Consider the following 19,958-nt stretch of genomic DNA (forward strand, 5'->3'; position numbering starts at 1 on the left):
TTTCTATGTGGGTGTATAGGTAAAGCACTATCGGTTTAGGAGTGGGGTAGGGAGGAGCTGCCGGGGATTGCCTCTTGGAATAGTTATCCGAGATGCGTCATGCCTGGCTGAATTTCAACAGTGTTTTCTCTAAAAAGCTGCAGCATTTCACATTAAATTGTACATTGCCACAATAATGGAGCCAGGGTCTGATTCCTACTGCCTGAACCACGGACAGCATGAATCAGCTGCTAGGTTCCCTGTAAACAAGCAAACAATAAAAATCATTAATCTTGCCGTTTTTCCACTAGCCACTAAGCTTAATACTAGACTTCCTGTTTTGTAAAGGTGACTTTTCAGCTGTCTCATTATCTTTACAGACAGGATTACAATGAATGGTAATTTATATAAATATATACAGTGGTGTGGAAATGTGTTTGCCCCCTTCCTGATTTCCTATTCACTTGCATGGTTGTCACACTTAAATGTTACAGATCACCAAACAAATGTAAATATTAGACAAAGATAACACAAGTAATCATAAGATGCAGTTTTTAAATGAAGGTCTTTATTAAGGGAAAAAGAAATCCAAACCTACAGGGCCCTGTGTGAAAAAGTGATTGCCTCCTAAACCTAATGACTGGTGGGTGCACCCTTAGCAGCAACAGCTGCAATCAAGCATTTGCGATAACTTGCAATGAGTCTTTTACAAGGCTCTGGAGGAATTTTGGCCCACTCAACTTTGGAGAATTGTAATTCAGACACATTGGAGGGTTTCCAAGCATGAACTGCATTTTTAAGGTCATGTCACAGTATCTCATTCGGATTAAAGTTAGGGCTTTGACTAGGCCACTCCAAAGTCTATATCTTGTTTTTCTTAAGCCATTCAGAGGTGAACTTGCTGGTGTGTTTTGGATCATTGTTCTGCTGCATAAACCAAGTTAACTTCATTTTAAGGTGACAGATGACCGGACATTCTCCTTCAGGATTTTTTGGTAGACAGCAGAATTCATGGTTCCATTTACAAAAGCAAGTCTTCCAGGCCCTGAAGCATCAAAACAGCCCCAGACCATCAACATACCACCACAATATTTTACTGTTGGTATGTTGTTCCTTCTCTGAAATACTGTATTACTTCTACGCCAGAGGTATTGGGTCATACACCTTCCAAAAAGTTCAACTTTTGTCTTGTTGGTCCACAGAGTATTCTCCCAAAATTTTTGGGTATCATCAAGATGTTTTCTGGAAAAACTGAGAATATTCTTTATGTTCTTATTGCTCAGCAGTGGTTTTCGTCTTGGAACTCTGCCACCGTTGTTTAATGTTTCACCACTGTTCCATGTTTTCGCCATTTGTGAATATCTCTAGCTGTGGTTTGCTGGAATTGCAAAGCTTTAGAAATGGCTTTATAACCTTTTCCAGACTGGTAGATCTCAATTACTTTCTTTCTCATTTGTTCCGGAATTTCTTTGGATCACTTCACTTTGTCAGGCAGGTCCTATTTAAATGATTTCTTGATTGAGAACAGGTGTGGCAGTAATCAGGCCTGGGTGTGGTTGGGGAATTTGAACTCAGCTTTCCAAAGAAGTGATGAACCAAAGTTTAAACATAAATTAAGCAGGGGGTACAATCACTTTTTCAGACAGGGCCTTGTAGGTTTGGATTTCTTCTTCCCTTAATAATAAAGACCTTAATTTATAAACTTCATTTTGTGATTACTTGTGTTATCTTTGTCTAATATTTAAATTTGGTGATCTGAAACATTTAAGTGTGACAAACATGAAAAATAATAGAAATCAGGAAAGGGCAAACACTTATTCACACAACCGTATATAATAGATGACACAGGAACCATCATTCACTAGATGATGGGCATAGCTCACCTTCTTCCCCTCCCTGCATAATGATCTTTGAATATACTATTTCTTTGCAAACTAGGCTTTCACTTTGAAAATACTCCCTGGTATAAATATGTGATCAGACATCTGGATATTAGAAAGGATACTAAAATTTGAAATGCAATAGTAAAGTTGGATAAGAAAATATAAATTCTATCTGTAAACTCACAAAATGGTTTAAAAGATATGGTACAAGAAAAATTTGGATTTCCAGCCCTGGCACATGGGTGGTGCTATAATTACAGGCAGCCTTCTAGACTGGATTTGGCCAGGCGCAGTCACTCCCCTCTATATGTGGCGCTGTTGGAGTCTGTCTCGTGCACGCACACTTCATAAAGTAGTCCTGGAGGAAGCAGCTTCTTAAGACTGTCCCAAATGAATACAGTCAGGTTCTCTACAGAACTGTACAAAAAAGCAACAAGGCAGTGGTTTAATGTCAATTAATAACGAAACCTGGACAAAAAGACCCACACTAAAAATAACATAAATCAGAAAAACTTTTTCATTTGAACCTATAAATAACTCCCCAAAATCAAATAAATACCAAAAATCCATATACAGTACATACTGTGCCTTGCAAAAGTATTCACCCCTTGGCTTTTTACCTATTTTGTTACATCACAACCTTTGTTTAAATATTTTTGCAATTCGATTTGTGTGTGATGCATCAGCACTAAATAGTCTAAGGTGGTGAAGTGAGAAAATATATGCATAAATTACAGTTATGGGATCAAATAACTAAAAATTGTCATGTGCATATGTATTCACTCATTTTGCAGTGAAGCCCCTAAAAATTTGTGGTGCAAGAAATTCCCTTCATAAGTCCCATGCTTAGTGAGAGGACTTCACCTGTGTGCAATCCAAGTGTGACATGTCAGTCAGTATATACACTTTACCTTTTCTGTAAGGTCACAGATGCTTCAACACCATAAAGCAAGATACACCACTAACCAAACACCATGAAGACCAAGGAGATCTCCAAACAAGTCAGGGGCAAAGGTGTTGAGAAGTACAAGTCAGGGTTGGGTCATAAAAAAAATCCCAATCTCCGATGATCCCCCAGAGCACCATCAAATGGGAAGAACACAGTACCACAACCAACCTGCCAAGACGGGCCGCCCACCAAAACTCCCATCCCAGGCAAGGAGAGCATTAATCAGAGAGCACAGAGACCAAAGGTAATCCTGAAGGAGCTGCAGAGTTCCAAACCAGAGACTGGAGTATCTGTCCATACGACCACAATAAGCTGGAAACTCCGTAGAGGTGACCTTTATGGAAGAGTGTCCAGAATAAAGCCTTTACTTACAGTACACATAAAATTTGTATGGCTCACTTAGCATTTGCCAAAAGACATGTGGAAGACTTCCCAAATGTATGGAGGAAGGTGCTGTGGGTAGCGGAGACTAAAATTCAAATTTTGGCCACCAAGGAAAATGCTATGTCTGGTGCCAAACCAACAAAGCTCATCGTCTTAAGAACACCATCCCCACAGTGAAACGTGGTGGCAGCATCATGCCGTGGCGATATTTTTCAGCAGCAGGGACAACGTTCTGAGTTGAGGGGAAGATGGATGGTGCAAAATACAGGGATATTCTTGATCAAAACCTGTTTATCTGTCAGTGGTTTGAGACTAGGACAATGACCTAAAGCATACTGCTAAGACAACACTCAAGTGGTTTAAGGGGAAAAGTGTAAATATTTTGGAGTGGCCTAGTCAAAGCCCAGACCTTAATCCAATGTAGAATCTGCAGTCAGACTTGAAGATTGCTGTTCACCAGCGGAAACCATCTAACTTGAAGCAGAGCAGTTTTGACTTGAGGAATGAGAAAAAAATCCCAGTGACAAGATGTGGAAAGCTCATAGAGACTTATCCAAAGCAACTTGCAGCTGTAATTGCTGCGAAAGAAGGCTCTACAATGTACTGACTTTAGGGGGGGTGAATAGTTATGCACACTGAAGTTTTCAGTTATTTTGTCCTACTTGTTGTTTGCTTCACTAGAAAAAGAAAACCAAATGGTCACAGTTGTAGGCATGTTCTGTACATGAACTGATGCAAACCGTTAAAAAAAACAAACAAAAAAAAAAAAAAAACAGATTGTGAAGTAGCAAAACAAAATGCTATGGGGGTGAATACTTCCGCAAGCAACTGTAAGTATATCCAAATTGTATTAATTACACATTAAATACACAAATATTACAAGGAACTATATATATTATATATAAAACAGTGGATTAATCTTACTCTGCAGTTGGCACAACACAATGTAGACGTTTTGTCGGAGCGTTTACGCACAGGGAGAATATTTAAAACATTTTTCTTTAAGGCTAAAATCACATGGGTGCTTTCTTTTCCCACGCATAAGCTGAAGAGGTTTTTCACTTAACCCCTTTCTGACATCGGGTGTAAATTTATGCTGATGTCAGACTCCATCCCTTTGATGTGGGCTCCAGCAGTGAGCCCACATCTTTCCTGGCACATGTCAGCTGTTTTGAACAGCTGACTTGTGCTTGGAACAGACGCGGGTGGAATCGCGATCCACACGCGGCTGTTAACCCGTTAAATGCCGCTGTCAAAAGCACTTCCGGCAATTGCGCCGGAAATACGCACATCGGTGACCCGCGTCACGTGATCACGAGTCACCGGTGTGTTGGCATGACAACCGGAGGGCTCCTGGAGACCTCTATGGTTGTCACTGCCGGCCTGCTGTGAGCGCCACTCAGTGGTCAGCGCTCATAGCAAGTAAGGCCGGCGTCACACTAGAGAGAAATACGGACGAGTGAGAGGCGTAATATCCACGCATTGCACACGGACCAATGATTCTCTATGGCTCAGCTCCCATCAACCATATATTTCTAGCGCATATTTTACGGGCCGAGACAATCGCAGCATGCTGCGATTGTCAGCGTATTACGGGCAAAATACACTAATACAAGTCTATGGGGGCGAGAAAAATACGGATTACACACGGACCAGACGAAATACACACCTGGTATCCTTTACCAAAAGCCGGCAATTCATTTTGTGATACAGTAAAATCACACTGACAGGTTTAATAAAGAAACAAAAGAATAGATGTAGACACATAGAATACATATACATTATATACAGTATATATACATACACACAGTATATACACACACACACGTCATTGAGACACATATATATTTATATTTCATAGAGTTCTACATAGCATAATAGCCGCTAATTCAATTGCCGGCTTCTGTAAAATCATTCCAAAACCCGACATGAAATGACACATGGTTTACATGCAGTAAACCATTTCATTTTTTTTTTTTTTTTTTTTACATGTCCCTGACTAATTAGATTAGGGTTTGTGTGTAAAATTTAGTACATGTAGGTGTTTATATAAAGGGGTTAATTTGTTGAAAAAAATTGCGTGGGCTCCCGCGGTAAATGCGCAACCAGAGAGGGAAATCCAGTGAGTGAGGGCAGATATTAATAGGCTTGAGAGGGACCATTGTTTTTGCCCCCTCAGCTACAAAAATCTGCCCCAACGCTCATTAGTCCATCTCTGGCCAGCCGGGGAGCTTCGCAGAGATAAACTAATTCATTCTGGCAGTGGTTTAGAGCGGGCTGGTCGCAATAGCACTGGTCCTGTTCTAAACCATTTAACACCTTCTGATGGATTGCAGCGGGGGATCTGACTGACCAGCGGAGAGGTAAGGATATTGTTGCTTTTTTGTTTTATTTTTATTACAGGTCCATGGTTTATTTATGGATTAGCAGAGGAATAAATATGGTCAAAAACTTGGTGTCTTTATTTCATTAAAAGAATTTTTAATTAATGTCTGTGTGTTTTTTTAACCCTTTAATAGTCTAGGGTTAATAATGGAAAGGTGTCTTATTGACACCTCTCCATTATTAATCGGCTCAATGTCACCTTCCAATAGCAAGGTGACATTAACCCATTAGTATTAACACATTAGCCACCACTGCAGGGCAATGGGAATAGAGTGGCTAAGTACCAGAAAAGGCGCCTCTTATAGATGCGCCTTCTCTGGGGTATCTGGGGGCAGATTTTTGTAGCTGGAGGGGGGGGCAAAAACAATGGTCCCTCTCGAGGCTATTACTATCTGCCCTCACTCACTGGCTTTCCCTCTCTGGTTGCGCATTTACGGGACCCATGCAATTTTTTTCATCAAATTAACCACTTTATTTAACACCTACATGTACCAAATTTTACACACATACCCTAATCTAATTATTAGTCGGGGACATATAAAAAAAATGAAATTAAATGGTTTACTGTATGTAAACCATGTGTCATTTCATGTCAGGCTTTGGAATGATTTTACAGAATCCGGCAATTGAATTAGCGGCTATTATGCTATATAGAACTCTATGAAATGTATTCTAAGTGTCTATATCTATTCTTTTGTTTGTGTTTTAACCTGTCATTGGGCTCCATTATATGTCCATTTTGCAAGCCTGCAAAAAAATCTCAGCATACGGATACCATACGGATTACATACGGATGCTTACATGGGAAAAATACGCGGCCACACCTTGACAACGGATGACATATGGATCATTGTTCAGGGAACATTTCTGCGTATTACAACCGTACAATACGGTCCGTATTTTTATACATTAAGTGTGACTCCAGCCTAATTCTACTACATAGAGGGAAACTGATCATTGCCTGTATGTAGCAGAGCCGATCAGGTTATGGCAATTTCTAGTCTCCCATGGAAAAAAAAAAGTTTTTAAAAATATAAAAAAAAATAAAAGTTCAGATGACCTCCCTCTCGCCCCATTCAAAAAAAAAAAAATCAAACATACACATATTTGGTATCGCCGCAATCAGAATCGCCAGATCAATTAAAAAAAAAAAAAATTAACGTGATCGCTAAACAGCGTAGTGAGAAAAAAGTCAAAATTTCATTTATTTTGGGCGCCGTGACATTGCATTAAAATGCAATAACTGGCGATCAAAAGATCGTATCTGCACCAAAATGATAAAATTAAAAACGTCAGCCCGGCTCGCAAAAAATAAGCCTTCACCCAACCTGAGATCACAAAAAATGGAGACGCTACGATTATCGGAAAATGGTGCAATTTTTTTTTTTTCTTTTTTAGCAATTTTTGGAATTTTTTTTTTACCACTTAGATAAAATAGAACCTAGACATGTTTGGTGTCTATGAACTCATAATGACCTGGAGAATCATAATGGCAGGTCAGTTTTAGCATTTAGTGAACCTAGCAAAAAAAGCTAAACAAAAAACAAGTGTTGGATTGCACTTTTTTTGCAATTTCACGGCACTTGGAATTTTGTTCCTGTTTTCTAGTACACGACATGGTAAAACCAATGGTGTCGCTCAAAAGTACAACTCGTCCTGCAAAAAACAAGCCCTCACATGGCCATAATGACCGAAAAATAAAAAAAGTTATGGCTCTGGAAAGAAGGGGAGCAAAAAATGAAAACAGTAACAAAAATACCTTCCGGGGTTAAAGGGAACCTGTCAGCAGATTTTTGCTATGTAATCTGGGAACAGCATGGTGTCAGGGCTGAGACCCTAATTCCAGAGATAAGGATCCTCCAGCAATGAAATGGGTAAGGAAAACTTCAAGTTTATTGAAGATCTTTAAAACTCTAGATAGTGGTAATGGTGAATCCACATAGATACTGACAAACCTACAGTTTTGGTGCATAGCATTACCATAATTAAAGCTATAGGCTAAAGGGCCAGTCACACTAAGAGATATCGCTAGCAATATCGCTATAACTAGTGACGTTATAGCGATATTGCTAGCGATATCTCTGTGTCTGATACTTACCTACGACCGGCTCCCCCGCTGGTAATCGCTGATCGCGCGAGAACGTTCAGGACTGTTTCTCGTCGTCAGCTTCCTGCGGCGCTTCCTGCTGTGAGGACGAGCGACGCATGGAACCGGGCGGGAGGACGCAGGATCGCCTGGTGTGACAGGTAAGTAGCGATCCCCGTCCCCAGCGATGTCGCTAGTGAGATCTGCCTATGTGGCAGCTCACTAGCGACCACTTAGCGATGTACCAGCGATCCTGACCGCGTCATATCGCTGGTCGGGATCGCTGGTACATCGCTAAGTGTGACAGTACCTTAAATGTGCAGGTTTGGCAGAATCTATATTGATTTGCTGTTACCACTATTTCATGTTTTAAAGATCTTCAATAATTGTGAAGTTTTACTTACCCATTTCATCGCTGGAGGATCCTTCTTCCCATGCTTGCCTTGCTGCAGCCTGCACCCTGGCTGCTCCGAGCGATGACCTACTACCGTGTATCAGGGGTTTTTGATTATCGGTGAGTTGTCTCTCCTTTCCCCACCTTCCTTCTAATTTGCTATGATTCCAGCATGTGTCACTTACTGGGCTGTGTTTTGCGATTTACATAAAATCAGAGGTTTATCAGCAGGAGATTATCACTACAGGACTAGATGTCTCGTGCCTCCTGGGCCAACCTTGCTTCCAGCTTGCCGCCTGCTGCTATTACAACCCACCAAGGCCTCTCAATCATATCAGTGATTGAAGGCGGCATTTCTATGGATAAACAGCAGCAGTCAGAGCAAGCTCAGGTTGATGTCTGCTGTGTTCCACAGCTGGCATCTACACAATATAGCGTGGGCTCAGTTCCCAATCCAAGCCTGATCTGTATGCTCCGTACATGGGGACCCAACATAGGATGTAATAGCACTCCTTTGTTGGAGAAGCGTTAAACCCACATTGCCACTAGTACCAATATGAAACCCTACTCCAACACTCACCTTACAACGGTTTTGAAGTAAGGAACGTCGTGGTCCAAACTTTTATGGTCCAAAGGAACCATAATGGCCTCCTGTAGAGGGAATAACAATAATTCATTTTTATGAACGAACAAAAACCAAATAGATCATTTATTTAATTCTTGCGTGGTGACGGTGGAGGACATCTGGAGAGGTGTACTATATTACCATCCATCTACCAGAAAGGTCAACCCAATGGTATTACTGGAATATGCAGCTTCTTTTCAGCACGTAAATCTGCAACAGAAGATCTACTGCGTCCCAGTCCCATGTGGATGTATCTGCATTAGAAGGACAAAAGAAGCAAACCACCTCAACATTACACCAAAGGTGCTTCTTCTGCTCTTCTGAAAAAGTGTTCTGCAATATTTTGGAGGTGTATGTGAGATTTTTTGCCTATTCATCCAGAGGAACATTTGTGAGATCAGACACTGAGGTTAGATGAGAGGACCGGGCTCACAATCTCTGATCTAGTCCACTGCAAAGGTTTCGGATGGGTTTATTATCAGGACTTTATAAGTCCAGCAATGTTCTACACCAAACTCCCATAACCATGCCTTTATGGACTTTTCTTTGTGTACTTGGTACAGAAGTAACACTAATGCTGGCGCCCCTGTAGGTTCCTCTGCCTCCGTCATGCAGGGACGCCGACATACTCGCCATCCCGGATGCATGGTGAGCTCCCCGTCTCCTGCTTCCTTCTCTTATCGTCCTGTGCACATTGCACAGTCTTTCCGGCTGCGCGCCTGATGCACCCTCCCCTGTTCTTTAAGGGGCAGTAACAGGAACCTGTAAGGGTTCCGGCTGTACTTTAACCTGCACCAAAGTCAACCCTGGTTAACGTTCCAGTGTCGTCAGAGCCTGTTACAGTATCTGAATCCAGCCCTGTCTGTAACTCCGTGTCAGTATCTGTTCTGCCCGAGGATCCAGAATCTGTAGTTTGAACGAAATTGAAATCCTGTTCTACCAGTGATTCCGAGTCTCATCCCTATCAGCGAACCTGACCCCTGGGATCAGCAGATGCAGTACCGGGGACTGCCTAGGAGTGGTACTTGGCGGCTACCTACAGCTCAAGCCTGACTCCATCATCAGGTGCTCTAGTGGACACTTAGCTATTCCCCTCCTAAGTAAGCTCGGCCTCGTGGCACAGTTTGTTCACAAACCAGATGTGCCACTTGCGAGCATGACACTATACACTATTCCTACAAAACTGGACGCCGCAATTGTCCGAAATGTCTTGTGCTGAAGAATTAAGATTTCCCTTCACTGGATCTACGGGGGTATGGCTGATCCCTGATAAACAATCCCATAGCATTATAACTCCTCCACCAAACTTTACAGCCGCCACAACGCAGTCAGGCAGGTAACCTTCTCCTGGAATTCCCCAACCCAGACTTGTCCATCTGATGCCAGAGAGAGAAGGACCACGCTGGTATCAGTGAGCGCTGCATCACCGGCCATTCTGTCACAAATGTATAAAGGCTGACGGCATGGCAAGGGTAATGGGACTGATTAATAACTGTGTCCCAATACTGTAGTATATGATACCCCTCTTCCATTTTCAGCTCTGATTACCCTTTTGGTTGAGTCAAATCTTTGGCTAATTCTAGTAAATGCTGTTCTCCCTATGTATGACATTGACCCCAGACTTTTGCAGGACCTCATGTTCTGGAAGGTCAGGGATCAGGATTTCAGGAGCCCTTCATCCTTTATAGAGGACTTATAATGGGCCAGATCCTAGTAAGTTTTGGGTAGAGAACATAAGCGCACCATTCAGGATCTTGGTAATAAACAAAAAGCTGAATTGTAACCTTTCCTTTGCAATATTATTGTAGCTTTTACAGGGTAGAAGATTTACCCTCAACATCTGTGAGCTCTCCGCATACAGACAAAGTTTAGCGTACACAAAATAAGACCGTTATACCTCCATGTATCGCTTCAAGTCCGTCAGATTCATCACCATCCCCGTGATAGGGTCAATCTACAAATGAGGAGAAAAACACTTTTCGTTCAAAAAGAACCATCTAGCGATCAATAAACATGTGGGCGAAAGAGTGTGCTCTCAAGGGAAGGAGACCAGACAGGTCAACCTTGAACAGGGACAGGCTTCCTCACTGCGGACATCCATGTTTTACCCTAAAATACTGCCGTCTATCAGAGAAAACATAGCTTAATATGATGTGGAAACAGGGAGAAGTGTCATCTGGGCGGTACCAAAACAGATTCTCCCCGCCCAGCATGATTTGATTGACAGCACTATCCTTATTTCTATTTAGAGAGACCTGTCAGTCACGTGAAGCTGGGTGCGAAAAATCTAGATAGGAGCTTCTCAAATGACTCTTCTCACCATTTCCAGGTTCTTTTTAAGCCACGGGACAAAAAAATTCAAAACATCTCAATTTATTCAGTAAAGAGTATAAATGTTAAGAACAGAAATACATGTAATTACAATGACTGCCATCAGTGATGTTATTATTAGTTGTCTGAGGAATGGTCTGAAGTGCTGAATGCACTTGGGCACAAAAATCATCAAGATCCTCTGCTGGCAGCTCCCAGTGCAATTGCCGACCAATGGCATCCAGATGTGCTTGATGGGAGACAAGTCTAGAGAGGCTGCAGGTCATGGTAGCACGTTTGGGCCACACAGGATGCTCAGAGTAGCAACGGCAACATGCAGCCTGGTGTTGTGGTGTTGAAAAACAGCTCCTGGGACTCGTTGGAGAAATGTCCATACCACTGGTTCCATGAGAAAAATCAATGTAATGCTGAGTTTTTAGTGTACCTAAAATGAAGTCTTAGAGGTGTCCATCTACTGTACATTTTGCCCACACTATAATCCCATAGGACAGATGTGACGTTCCATCATGAAGGCCTCCACTGTTTGCTTGCTCTACGCCATGATAACCTTTGAGATAGGTGGTGTGAGGTCAATGAATCAACTGTAGCTGAACCCCTGGCTTGTAAAAACTCCTTCTGATGGTTTGTGTAGATGATCTTTAGGCTTGGTGTACAATGTACAATATTAATTGCAGTACAGAATGGAGAAACTGATTCCACAAGTAATCCTAAGTGTCTCAGGAGCCATTTTTCAACACGTCAACGCCAGGCCTGCACCTTGCTTGTGCTACAATGAGCAGCCTACGTGGCCTAAATGTGCTACCATGGTCTCTGGACTCCTCTCCCATCGATCATCATTGACTGGCAATTGCAAAAAAATCTACTTGCTATCCAATGTAGATAAATGTACCCGTATGTTGCCCCTGCAGAATGCTGTTTATAATGGGGGAACCTCACCTTGTTTAATGCCTTCCATGCTTCGGGGAAGTATGGTTTAATGGTTCCATCTAACTAGACGGACTCACTTTATGGATTGAAAAAATATTTGTAATTCTTTTTAGCTTTGGTTACTCAGTTCCTACAGAGTGCGCCAATTTCGATAGCCACGGTAGTTACGTAAAGGCAGAACGGTATTTTGGAATCTCAGGGAGGTGACTGTGCGGAGAAATCTGGGATTCTACCCCCAAACTACACTGCAAAAAATATATAAAAAAAGAAGATCAGAACTTACTTCTCCTCGTACAGTGACGACCACTAGAAGAAAAGACAAGTTACTATTAGTGGGCTCCATGTTCCTTATAGCAATAAAATCTAATTGTGCTCGAAATAAAGCCCTGACCACAGGAATGTTAAGGCCCCTTTACATTTAGCGATGCACCAGCGATCCCGACAACGATATGACCCGGTCAGGATCGCTGGTGTATCGCTAAATGGTCGCTAGTGAGCTGCCACACAGGAAGATCTCACAGCGACGTACCGACGCAGCAGCAGTCGTTACTTACCTTTCAGACGCGGCAATCATGACATCCTCCCGCCCGCGTCCACACGTTGCTCGTCGGCGCCAGCAGGAAGCGCCTGACGAGAAATGGAGCCGGCCGATCTCGCGCGATCAGCGATGGACAGCGGGGGAGCTGGTCGGAGGTAAGTATCACACATAGTGATATCGCTGCTGCGTCACAAAATCGGTGATGCTTTAGCGATATTGCTAGCGATATCACTATGTGTAAAGACCCCTTTACACAAATTGAGGTTAGAGATAAGCCTCCACCTTGTGTTATTACAGCCTAGATAACAGATTTGTTTGTCCAGAGCTATGAAAGGACAGATCTCGCCTTTTTACTGAAGGCAAAAGATCCATTTGTGCCTCCAGCCGCCCTATAATAAGGATGTGAAGTCCAAGGATGGATAGAACATCATGGGAACCATAGAAAGTGCGTGACAATAACATAGACACTCAGAAACATTTATTAATGATTCCGGCTAAAATAATGTCTTATACTTCGAGAGTAAATTGAAATTTATATAATTTCATAATAGTACACGTGAAGAGAAGTAACTTAGGGCCCCGTCACACATAGCGACGCACCAGCGATCCCGACAACGATATGACCTGGTCAGGATCGCTGATGTGTCGCTACATGATCGCTAGTGAGCTGCCAAACAGCCAGCTTCACCAGCGATCAGCACCAGCGACACGGGGGTAACCAGCGACACACTTAGAAACCCGATGTGTACCTTAGTTACCAGCTCCTGCTCGCTGGTCTCCCGCCTGTCACACACAGCGATGGCCAGCGATCAAAATAATGTCCTGGCCATTCCAGGGCGATCAGCGATACCCAGCAGAAGGGCCGGTCGCTGGTCAGTGTCACACACAGCGATCTCGCTGGTGAGATCGCTGTGTGTGACGGGGGCTTTAGGAAACATATCTAAGAAATAGCTGCTTCCTTTCTTATCAGACACTTTATTTCCTGCACTGATCATTTACCTTTAAAGGCTTCTCAAATCTGTCTACAAATCTGTCTGCAGACGAGGACAAATTATAATTATACCTGAATATAAAGGCCTATGGAGAAGTGAAAGGGGAGAGTACGGAGAGAAACAAAAGCAGAAAGGTAATCCAAAATCAGTGCAACGTACATGGTAAGTGGAACCACTGTGCCGTGGACCGAGGAAGGCCTGGAGGGTCGTGACTAGGTGAACACCTGACTCTTCGCTAAAGCTCCTGATGGTGTGGTTACATTTGGCTCCAGATGGATGCCAGGTGCTATTCCAGGACAGACCTCAGACACATGGCAGCTGATCGCCAAAAGGTGAAGGAAGCTGGAACGGCAAGGAATGGATGGCACAACAGGCGATGAGCAGGTACTGGCAGAAACGGCTGGTATACAGACAGGCACGGCAGGTGCTGGTGGACACGACTGGTATACAGACAAGCACGGCAGGTGCTGGTGGACACGGCTGGTGTACACAGACAGGCACGGCAGGTGCTGGCAGAAACGGCTGGTATACAGACAGGCATGGCAGGTGCTGGTGGACACGACTGGTATACAGACAAGCACGGCAGGTGCTGGTGGACACGACTGGTATACAGACAAGCACGGCAGGTGCTGGTGGACACGACTGATATACAGACAAGCACGGCAGGTGCTGGTGGACAAGGCTGGTGTACACAGACAGGCACGGCAGGTGCTGGCAGAAACGGCTGGTATACAGACAGGCACGGCAGGTGCTGGTGGACAAGGCTGGTGTACACAGACAGGCACGGCAGGTGCTGGCAGAAACGGCTGGTATACAGACAGGCACGGCAGGTGCTGGTGGACACGACTGGTATACAGACAAGCACGGCAGGTGCTGGTGGACACGGCTGGTATACAGACAGGCACGGCAGGTGCTGGCAGACACAGCTGGTGTACACAGGCAGGCACGGCAGGTGCTGGCGGACACGGCTGGTGTACACAGGCACGGCAGGTGTTGGCAGACACGGCTGGTGTACACAGGCACGGCAGGTGCTGGCAGACACAGCTGGTGTACACAGGCAGGCACGGCAGGTGCTGGTGGACACGGCTGGTGTACACAGACAGGCACGGCAGGTGCTGGTGGACACGGCTGGTGTACACAGACAGGCACGGCAGGTGCTGGCAGACAGCTGGTACACAGACAGGCATGGCAAGTGCTGGCAGACACAGCTGGTACACAGACAGGCACGGCAAGTGCTGGCAGACACAGCTGGTACACAGACAGGCACGGCAGGTGCTGGCAGACAGCTGGTGTACACAGGCACGGCAGGTGCTGGCGAATACGGCTGGTGTACACAGACAGACAGCAGGTGCTGGCGGACACGGTTGGTACACAGACAGGCACAGCAGGTGCGGGCAAACACGGCTGGTGTACACAGACAGGCACAGCAGGTTCTGGCGGACACGGCTGGTACACAGACAGGCACGGCAGGTCCTGGCGAACACGGCTGGTGTACACAGACGGGCACGGCAGGTGCTGGCAGACACGGCTGGTGCACAGCAGGTGAGTCGCCGTCCCTGCCGGAGGAGAGGGTGGGGGGGAATCGTGCAGGGACACCGACACTACAATCAGCGGAAAAGTATACCAGAAACACGTCACCACTTCTGCATTTATCACTCACTCCTGGTTTTGGCTTATAAAGACTGATGTGAAATACTGACCAAATACTGAACGTGTGAACATGGCCTTACAGTAAGAATATACAACTGTTTCTAGCGCAGGGGAATAATTATTAAAAATGCAAGATATACGTAAGTCATTTAAAGTGTATGCACACACGAGGCTTTATTCTTATTCCTGACAGCGCAGCAAAACTAATCGTGAAAGATTAGCAAGCTCATGTACTAAAGGGGACCATGCACCACATTAGATAAAAGGTGGTCGAGCACACCGCTTTAGTAAGGACCAGTGGGAAAACATGTAGGAGCACGGGGATGTTATAACTTTCCTCAAGATGGCAGAGAAGAAGGAGGAATGGGCTTGTTGGATTTCTGCATAGGAAGTAATCTCCTCACCTCTGTAATTGTGACCATGTCCATTAGGATTGTTACACTTGCCAAAAATCTTTTCATTTTCCTCGTTAGTTAGAGAATTGCTGTAAGGTAGAAAGAGGAAAAAATAGATGATCAAAAATCATGCCTTGCAAATCAGCACTCGCTCATTAGATGCTTCAATACAAAAGATAGGGTCATTGCGACTATGTGCACGTGTTATTTCCTGAAACAGGATGTATATGTATACTATGTGAAAAAAAGAACGAAAAAAAATATACAAAAATGCATATAACACAAAAATCTCAAAAAAGGGCATTTTATTATTCTAGCTCCCTCTGTAAAATAACTGGATGTACATCTGTCCTTTCTACTAGTGTTTGTCAACTCTTGATAGAAGGGCAGAAAATTTCCAACCTCATCATAAGGTAACATTCTAGCTTCCCACATCCACCACTAGGGGGGCTCCTTGAGTTCAATTCAAGGTGCGCAAATCCGTAAGTGGAAGCCCTCCTCCTAGTGGTGATTTCAGGTATTAACTGGACTCTATATGAGTTGGTTTATTTGTCCAGTTTCTTATTTGGCAATTTTTTTTTTTATTTTTTTTCACATTTTTATTTACTTTTTTTATTTTTTTTTACAGGTTTAACATAAATAAAAAAATGCATTAATAAAATGCGGCGAGAAGCCCCGATGTAAACACACTTAAAAAAAATACAAACACACAAAGCTACAAAAATGACAGAACTGCCACAAAACTGGGAGTTATTCAAAGAGTTAAATGACTGATCTCATAATGCAGACCCAAAGCTAGTGACAGCCCACATCTGGTCCCTCCAGCTGGCCCACATGGGTCCTGGGCATCAGAACTGGCATCAAAGCGGGCACACAGCCAGTTCCTAAGGAGTTAAGTGACCGGGGGCCATTGGTGTCAGACCAGCGAGACCGGCATCGGAATCAGTTTGGGGTTTCCGAGCGGTGACCGGGCACTGATCAAGACATCCGCACTCCGGGGATGACAGCGCCGTGTGCCGGGGCCCGGAGCTCACTCACCAGTGCAGCCGGTGGCAGGCGCTGAAGGAGGCGCTCCGCGCGATCTGGATGACCCGGGGCCGCTCTCCGCTGCTGTCCCCGTCCTGCATGCTGAGGCAGCCGGTCCGGGATCAGCGCTGCTCCAGTCTCCGGGATAATATGAGGGGGCAGGCGGGCACACGTCACAGGACTGGCAGCAGCGCCGGACGCTGATTGGCTCCCTGCAGCTTCTTCCCATTCAGGACAGTGTTTAACACCGTCCATGCCAGGGGAGGGAGAGGGGACCCGAGCAATGGAGGGTGAGGGGAGGACCCAGCGGACCATGTCTCCAGGGCTCACCAACATACTGGGAGCTGGACCTCAGATGTTTCCACTGCATGCTGAAGGATTAGATGCAGCCTGCTTTACCAAGAGCCAAACCTACACAATACAGGAATACACTGCCCCTATATTACTGCCATACAGCACCCACATAATACAGGAATACACTGCCCCTATATTACTGCCATACAGCACCCACATAATACAGGAATACACTGCCCCTATATTACTGCCATACAGCACCCACATAATACAGGAATACACTGCCCCTATATTACTGCCATAAAGTGCCCACATAATACAGGAATACACTGCCCCTATATTACTGCCATAAAGTGCCCACATAATACAGGAATACACTGCCCCTATATTACTGCCATAAAGTGCCCACATAATACAGGAATACACTGCCCCTATATTACTGCCATAAAGTGCCCACATAATACAGGAATACACTGCCCCTATATTACTGCCATAAAGTGCCCACATAATACAGGAATACACTGCCCCTATATTACTGCCATAAAGTGCCCACATAATACAGGAATACACTGCCCCTATATTACTGCCATACAGCACCCACATAATACAGGAATACACTGCCCCTATATTACTGCCATAAAGTGCCCACATAATACAGGAATACACTGCCCCTATATTACTGCCATAAAGTGCCCACATAATACAGGAGTACCCTGCCCCTATATTACTGCCATAAAGCGCCCACATAATACAGGAATACACTGCCCCTATATTACTGCCATAAAGTGCCCACATAATACAGGAATACACTGCCTTTATAGTACTGCCATAAAGTGCCCACATAATACAGGAGTACCCTGCCCCTATATTACTGCCATAAAGCGCCCACATAATACAGGAATACACTGCCCCTATATTACTGCCATAAAGTGCCCACATAATACAGGAATACACTGCCCCTATAGTACTGCCATAAAGTGCCCACATAATACAGGAATACACTGCCCCTATATTACTGCCATACAGCACCCACATAATACAGGAATATACTGCCCCTATATTACTGCCATAAAGTGCCCACATAATACAGGAATACACTGCCCCTATATTACTGCCATAAAGTGCCCACATAATACAGGAATACACTGCCCCTATATTACTGCCATAAAGTGCCCACATAATACAGGAATACACTGCCCCTATATTACTGCCATACAGCACCCACATAATACAGGAATATACTGCCCCTATAGTACTGCCATAAAGTGCCCACATAATACAGGAATACACTGCCCCTATATTACTGCCATAAAGTGCCCACATAATACAGGAATACACTGCCCCTATATTACTGCCATAAAGTGCCCACATAATACAGGAATACACTGCCCCTATATTACTGCCATAAAGTGCCCACATAATACAGGAGTACCCTGCCCCTATATTACTGCCATAAAGCGCCCACATAATACAGGAATACACTGCCCCTATATTACTGCCATAAAGTGCCCACATAATACAGGAATACACTGCCCCTATAGTACTGCCATAAAGTGCCCACATAATACAGGAATACACTGCCCCTATATTACTGCCATAAAGCACCCACATAATACAGGAGTACACTGCCCCTATATTACTGCCATAAAGTGCCCACATAATACTCAGGAATACACTGCCCCTATATTACTGCCATAAAGTGCCCACATAATACTCAGGAATACATTGCCCCTATAGTACTGCCATAAAGTGCCCACATAATACAGGAATACACTGCCCATATATTACTGCCATACAGCACCCACATTATACAGGAGTACACTGCCCCTATATTACTGCCATAAACTGCCCACATAATAATCAGGAATACACTGCCCCTATATTACTGCCATAAAGTGCCCACATAATACTCAGGAATACACTGCCCCTATATTACTGCCATAAAGTGCACACATAATACAGGAATACACTGCCCCTATATTACTGCCATAAAGTGCACACATAATACAGGAATACACTGCCCCTATATTACTGCCATAAAGTGCCCACATAATACAGGAATACACTGCCCCTATAATACTGCCATAAAGTGCCCACATAATACAGGAATACACTGCCCCTATATTACTGCCATAAAGTGCCCACATAATACAGGAATACACTGCCCCTATATTACTGCCATAAAGTGCCCACATAATACAGGAATACACTGCCCCTATATTACTGCCATAAAGTGCCCACATAATACAGGAGTACCCTGCCCCTATATTACTGCCATAAAGCGCCCACATAATACAGGAATACACTGCCCCTATATTACTGCCATAAAGTGCCCACATAATACAGGAATACACTGCCCCTATAGTACTGCCATAAAGTGCCCACATAATACAGGAATACACTGCCCCTATATTACTGCCATAAAGCACCCACATAATACAGGAGTACACTGCCCCTATATTACTGCCATAAAGTGCCCACATAATACTCAGGAATACACTGCCCCTATATTACTGCCATAAAGTGCCCACATAATACTCAGGAATACATTGCCCCTATAGTACTGCCATAAAGTGCCCACATAATACAGGAATACACTGCCCATATATTACTGCCATACAGCACCCACATTATACAGGAGTACACTGCCCCTATATTACTGCCATAAACTGCCCACATAATACTCAGGAATACACTGCCCCTATATTACTGCCATAAAGTGCCCACATAATACTCAGGAATACACTGCCCCTATATTACTGCCATAAAGTGCACACATAATACAGGAATACACTGCCCCTATATTACTGCCATAAAGTGCACACATAATACAGGAATACACTGCCCCTATATTACTGCCATAAAGTGCACACATAATACAGGAATACACTGCCCCTATATTACTGCCATAAAGCACCCACATAATACAGGAGTACACTGCCCCTATATTACTGCCATAAAGCGCCCACATAATACAGGAATACACTGCCCCTATATTACTGCCATAAAGCGCCCACATAAAACAGAAGTACACTGCCCCTATATTACTGCCATAAAGTGCCCACATAATACAGGAATACACTGCCCCTATATTACTGCCATAAAGTGCCCACATAATAC

At 44.1% G+C, this 19,958-nt stretch overlaps 1 protein-coding gene across 1 annotated transcript; it reads right to left on the reverse strand.

The window, feature by feature from the left end:
* Nucleotides 1-1,707: 1,707 nt before the first annotated feature.
* Nucleotides 1,708-16,697, reverse strand: PTS (6-pyruvoyltetrahydropterin synthase). Its single transcript, XM_073574002.1, has 6 exons — nucleotides 16,557-16,697; nucleotides 15,528-15,607; nucleotides 12,227-12,249; nucleotides 10,583-10,639; nucleotides 8,641-8,711; nucleotides 1,708-2,279 (listed from the first exon to the last, which is right to left on the reverse strand). The coding sequence occupies exons 1-6, from the start codon at nucleotides 16,643-16,645 to the stop codon at nucleotides 2,156-2,158; spliced, it is 444 nt and encodes a 147-aa protein (XP_073430103.1). The 5' UTR covers nucleotides 16,646-16,697; the 3' UTR covers nucleotides 1,708-2,155.
* Between the last annotated feature and the right edge of the window lie 3,261 nt (nucleotides 16,698-19,958).

Source organism: Dendrobates tinctorius, unplaced genomic scaffold (genome assembly GCF_039654945.1).
Source record: "Dendrobates tinctorius isolate UK_male_01 unplaced genomic scaffold, ASM3965494v1 ptg000037l, whole genome shotgun sequence".
Classification (NCBI taxonomy): domain Eukaryota; kingdom Metazoa; phylum Chordata; class Amphibia; order Anura; family Dendrobatidae; genus Dendrobates; species Dendrobates tinctorius.

What these genes read in the sequence shown, in the direction of transcription:
- PTS (XM_073574002.1), bottom strand. Translation starts at nt 16,645, where the DNA reads ATGCAGGACGGGGACAGCAGCGGAGAGCGGCCCCGGGTCATCCAGATC. An exon ending in ACATGGTCACAATTACAGAG is followed by an intron (nt 12,250 to 15,527) that starts GTGAGGAGATTA and finishes CTTTTCTTCTAG; the next exon opens with TGGTCGTCACTGTACGAGGA. An exon ending in ACTTGAAGCGATACATGGAG is followed by an intron (nt 8,712 to 10,582) that starts GTATAACGGTCT and finishes TTCCCTCTACAG; the next exon opens with GAGGCCATTATGGTTCCTTT.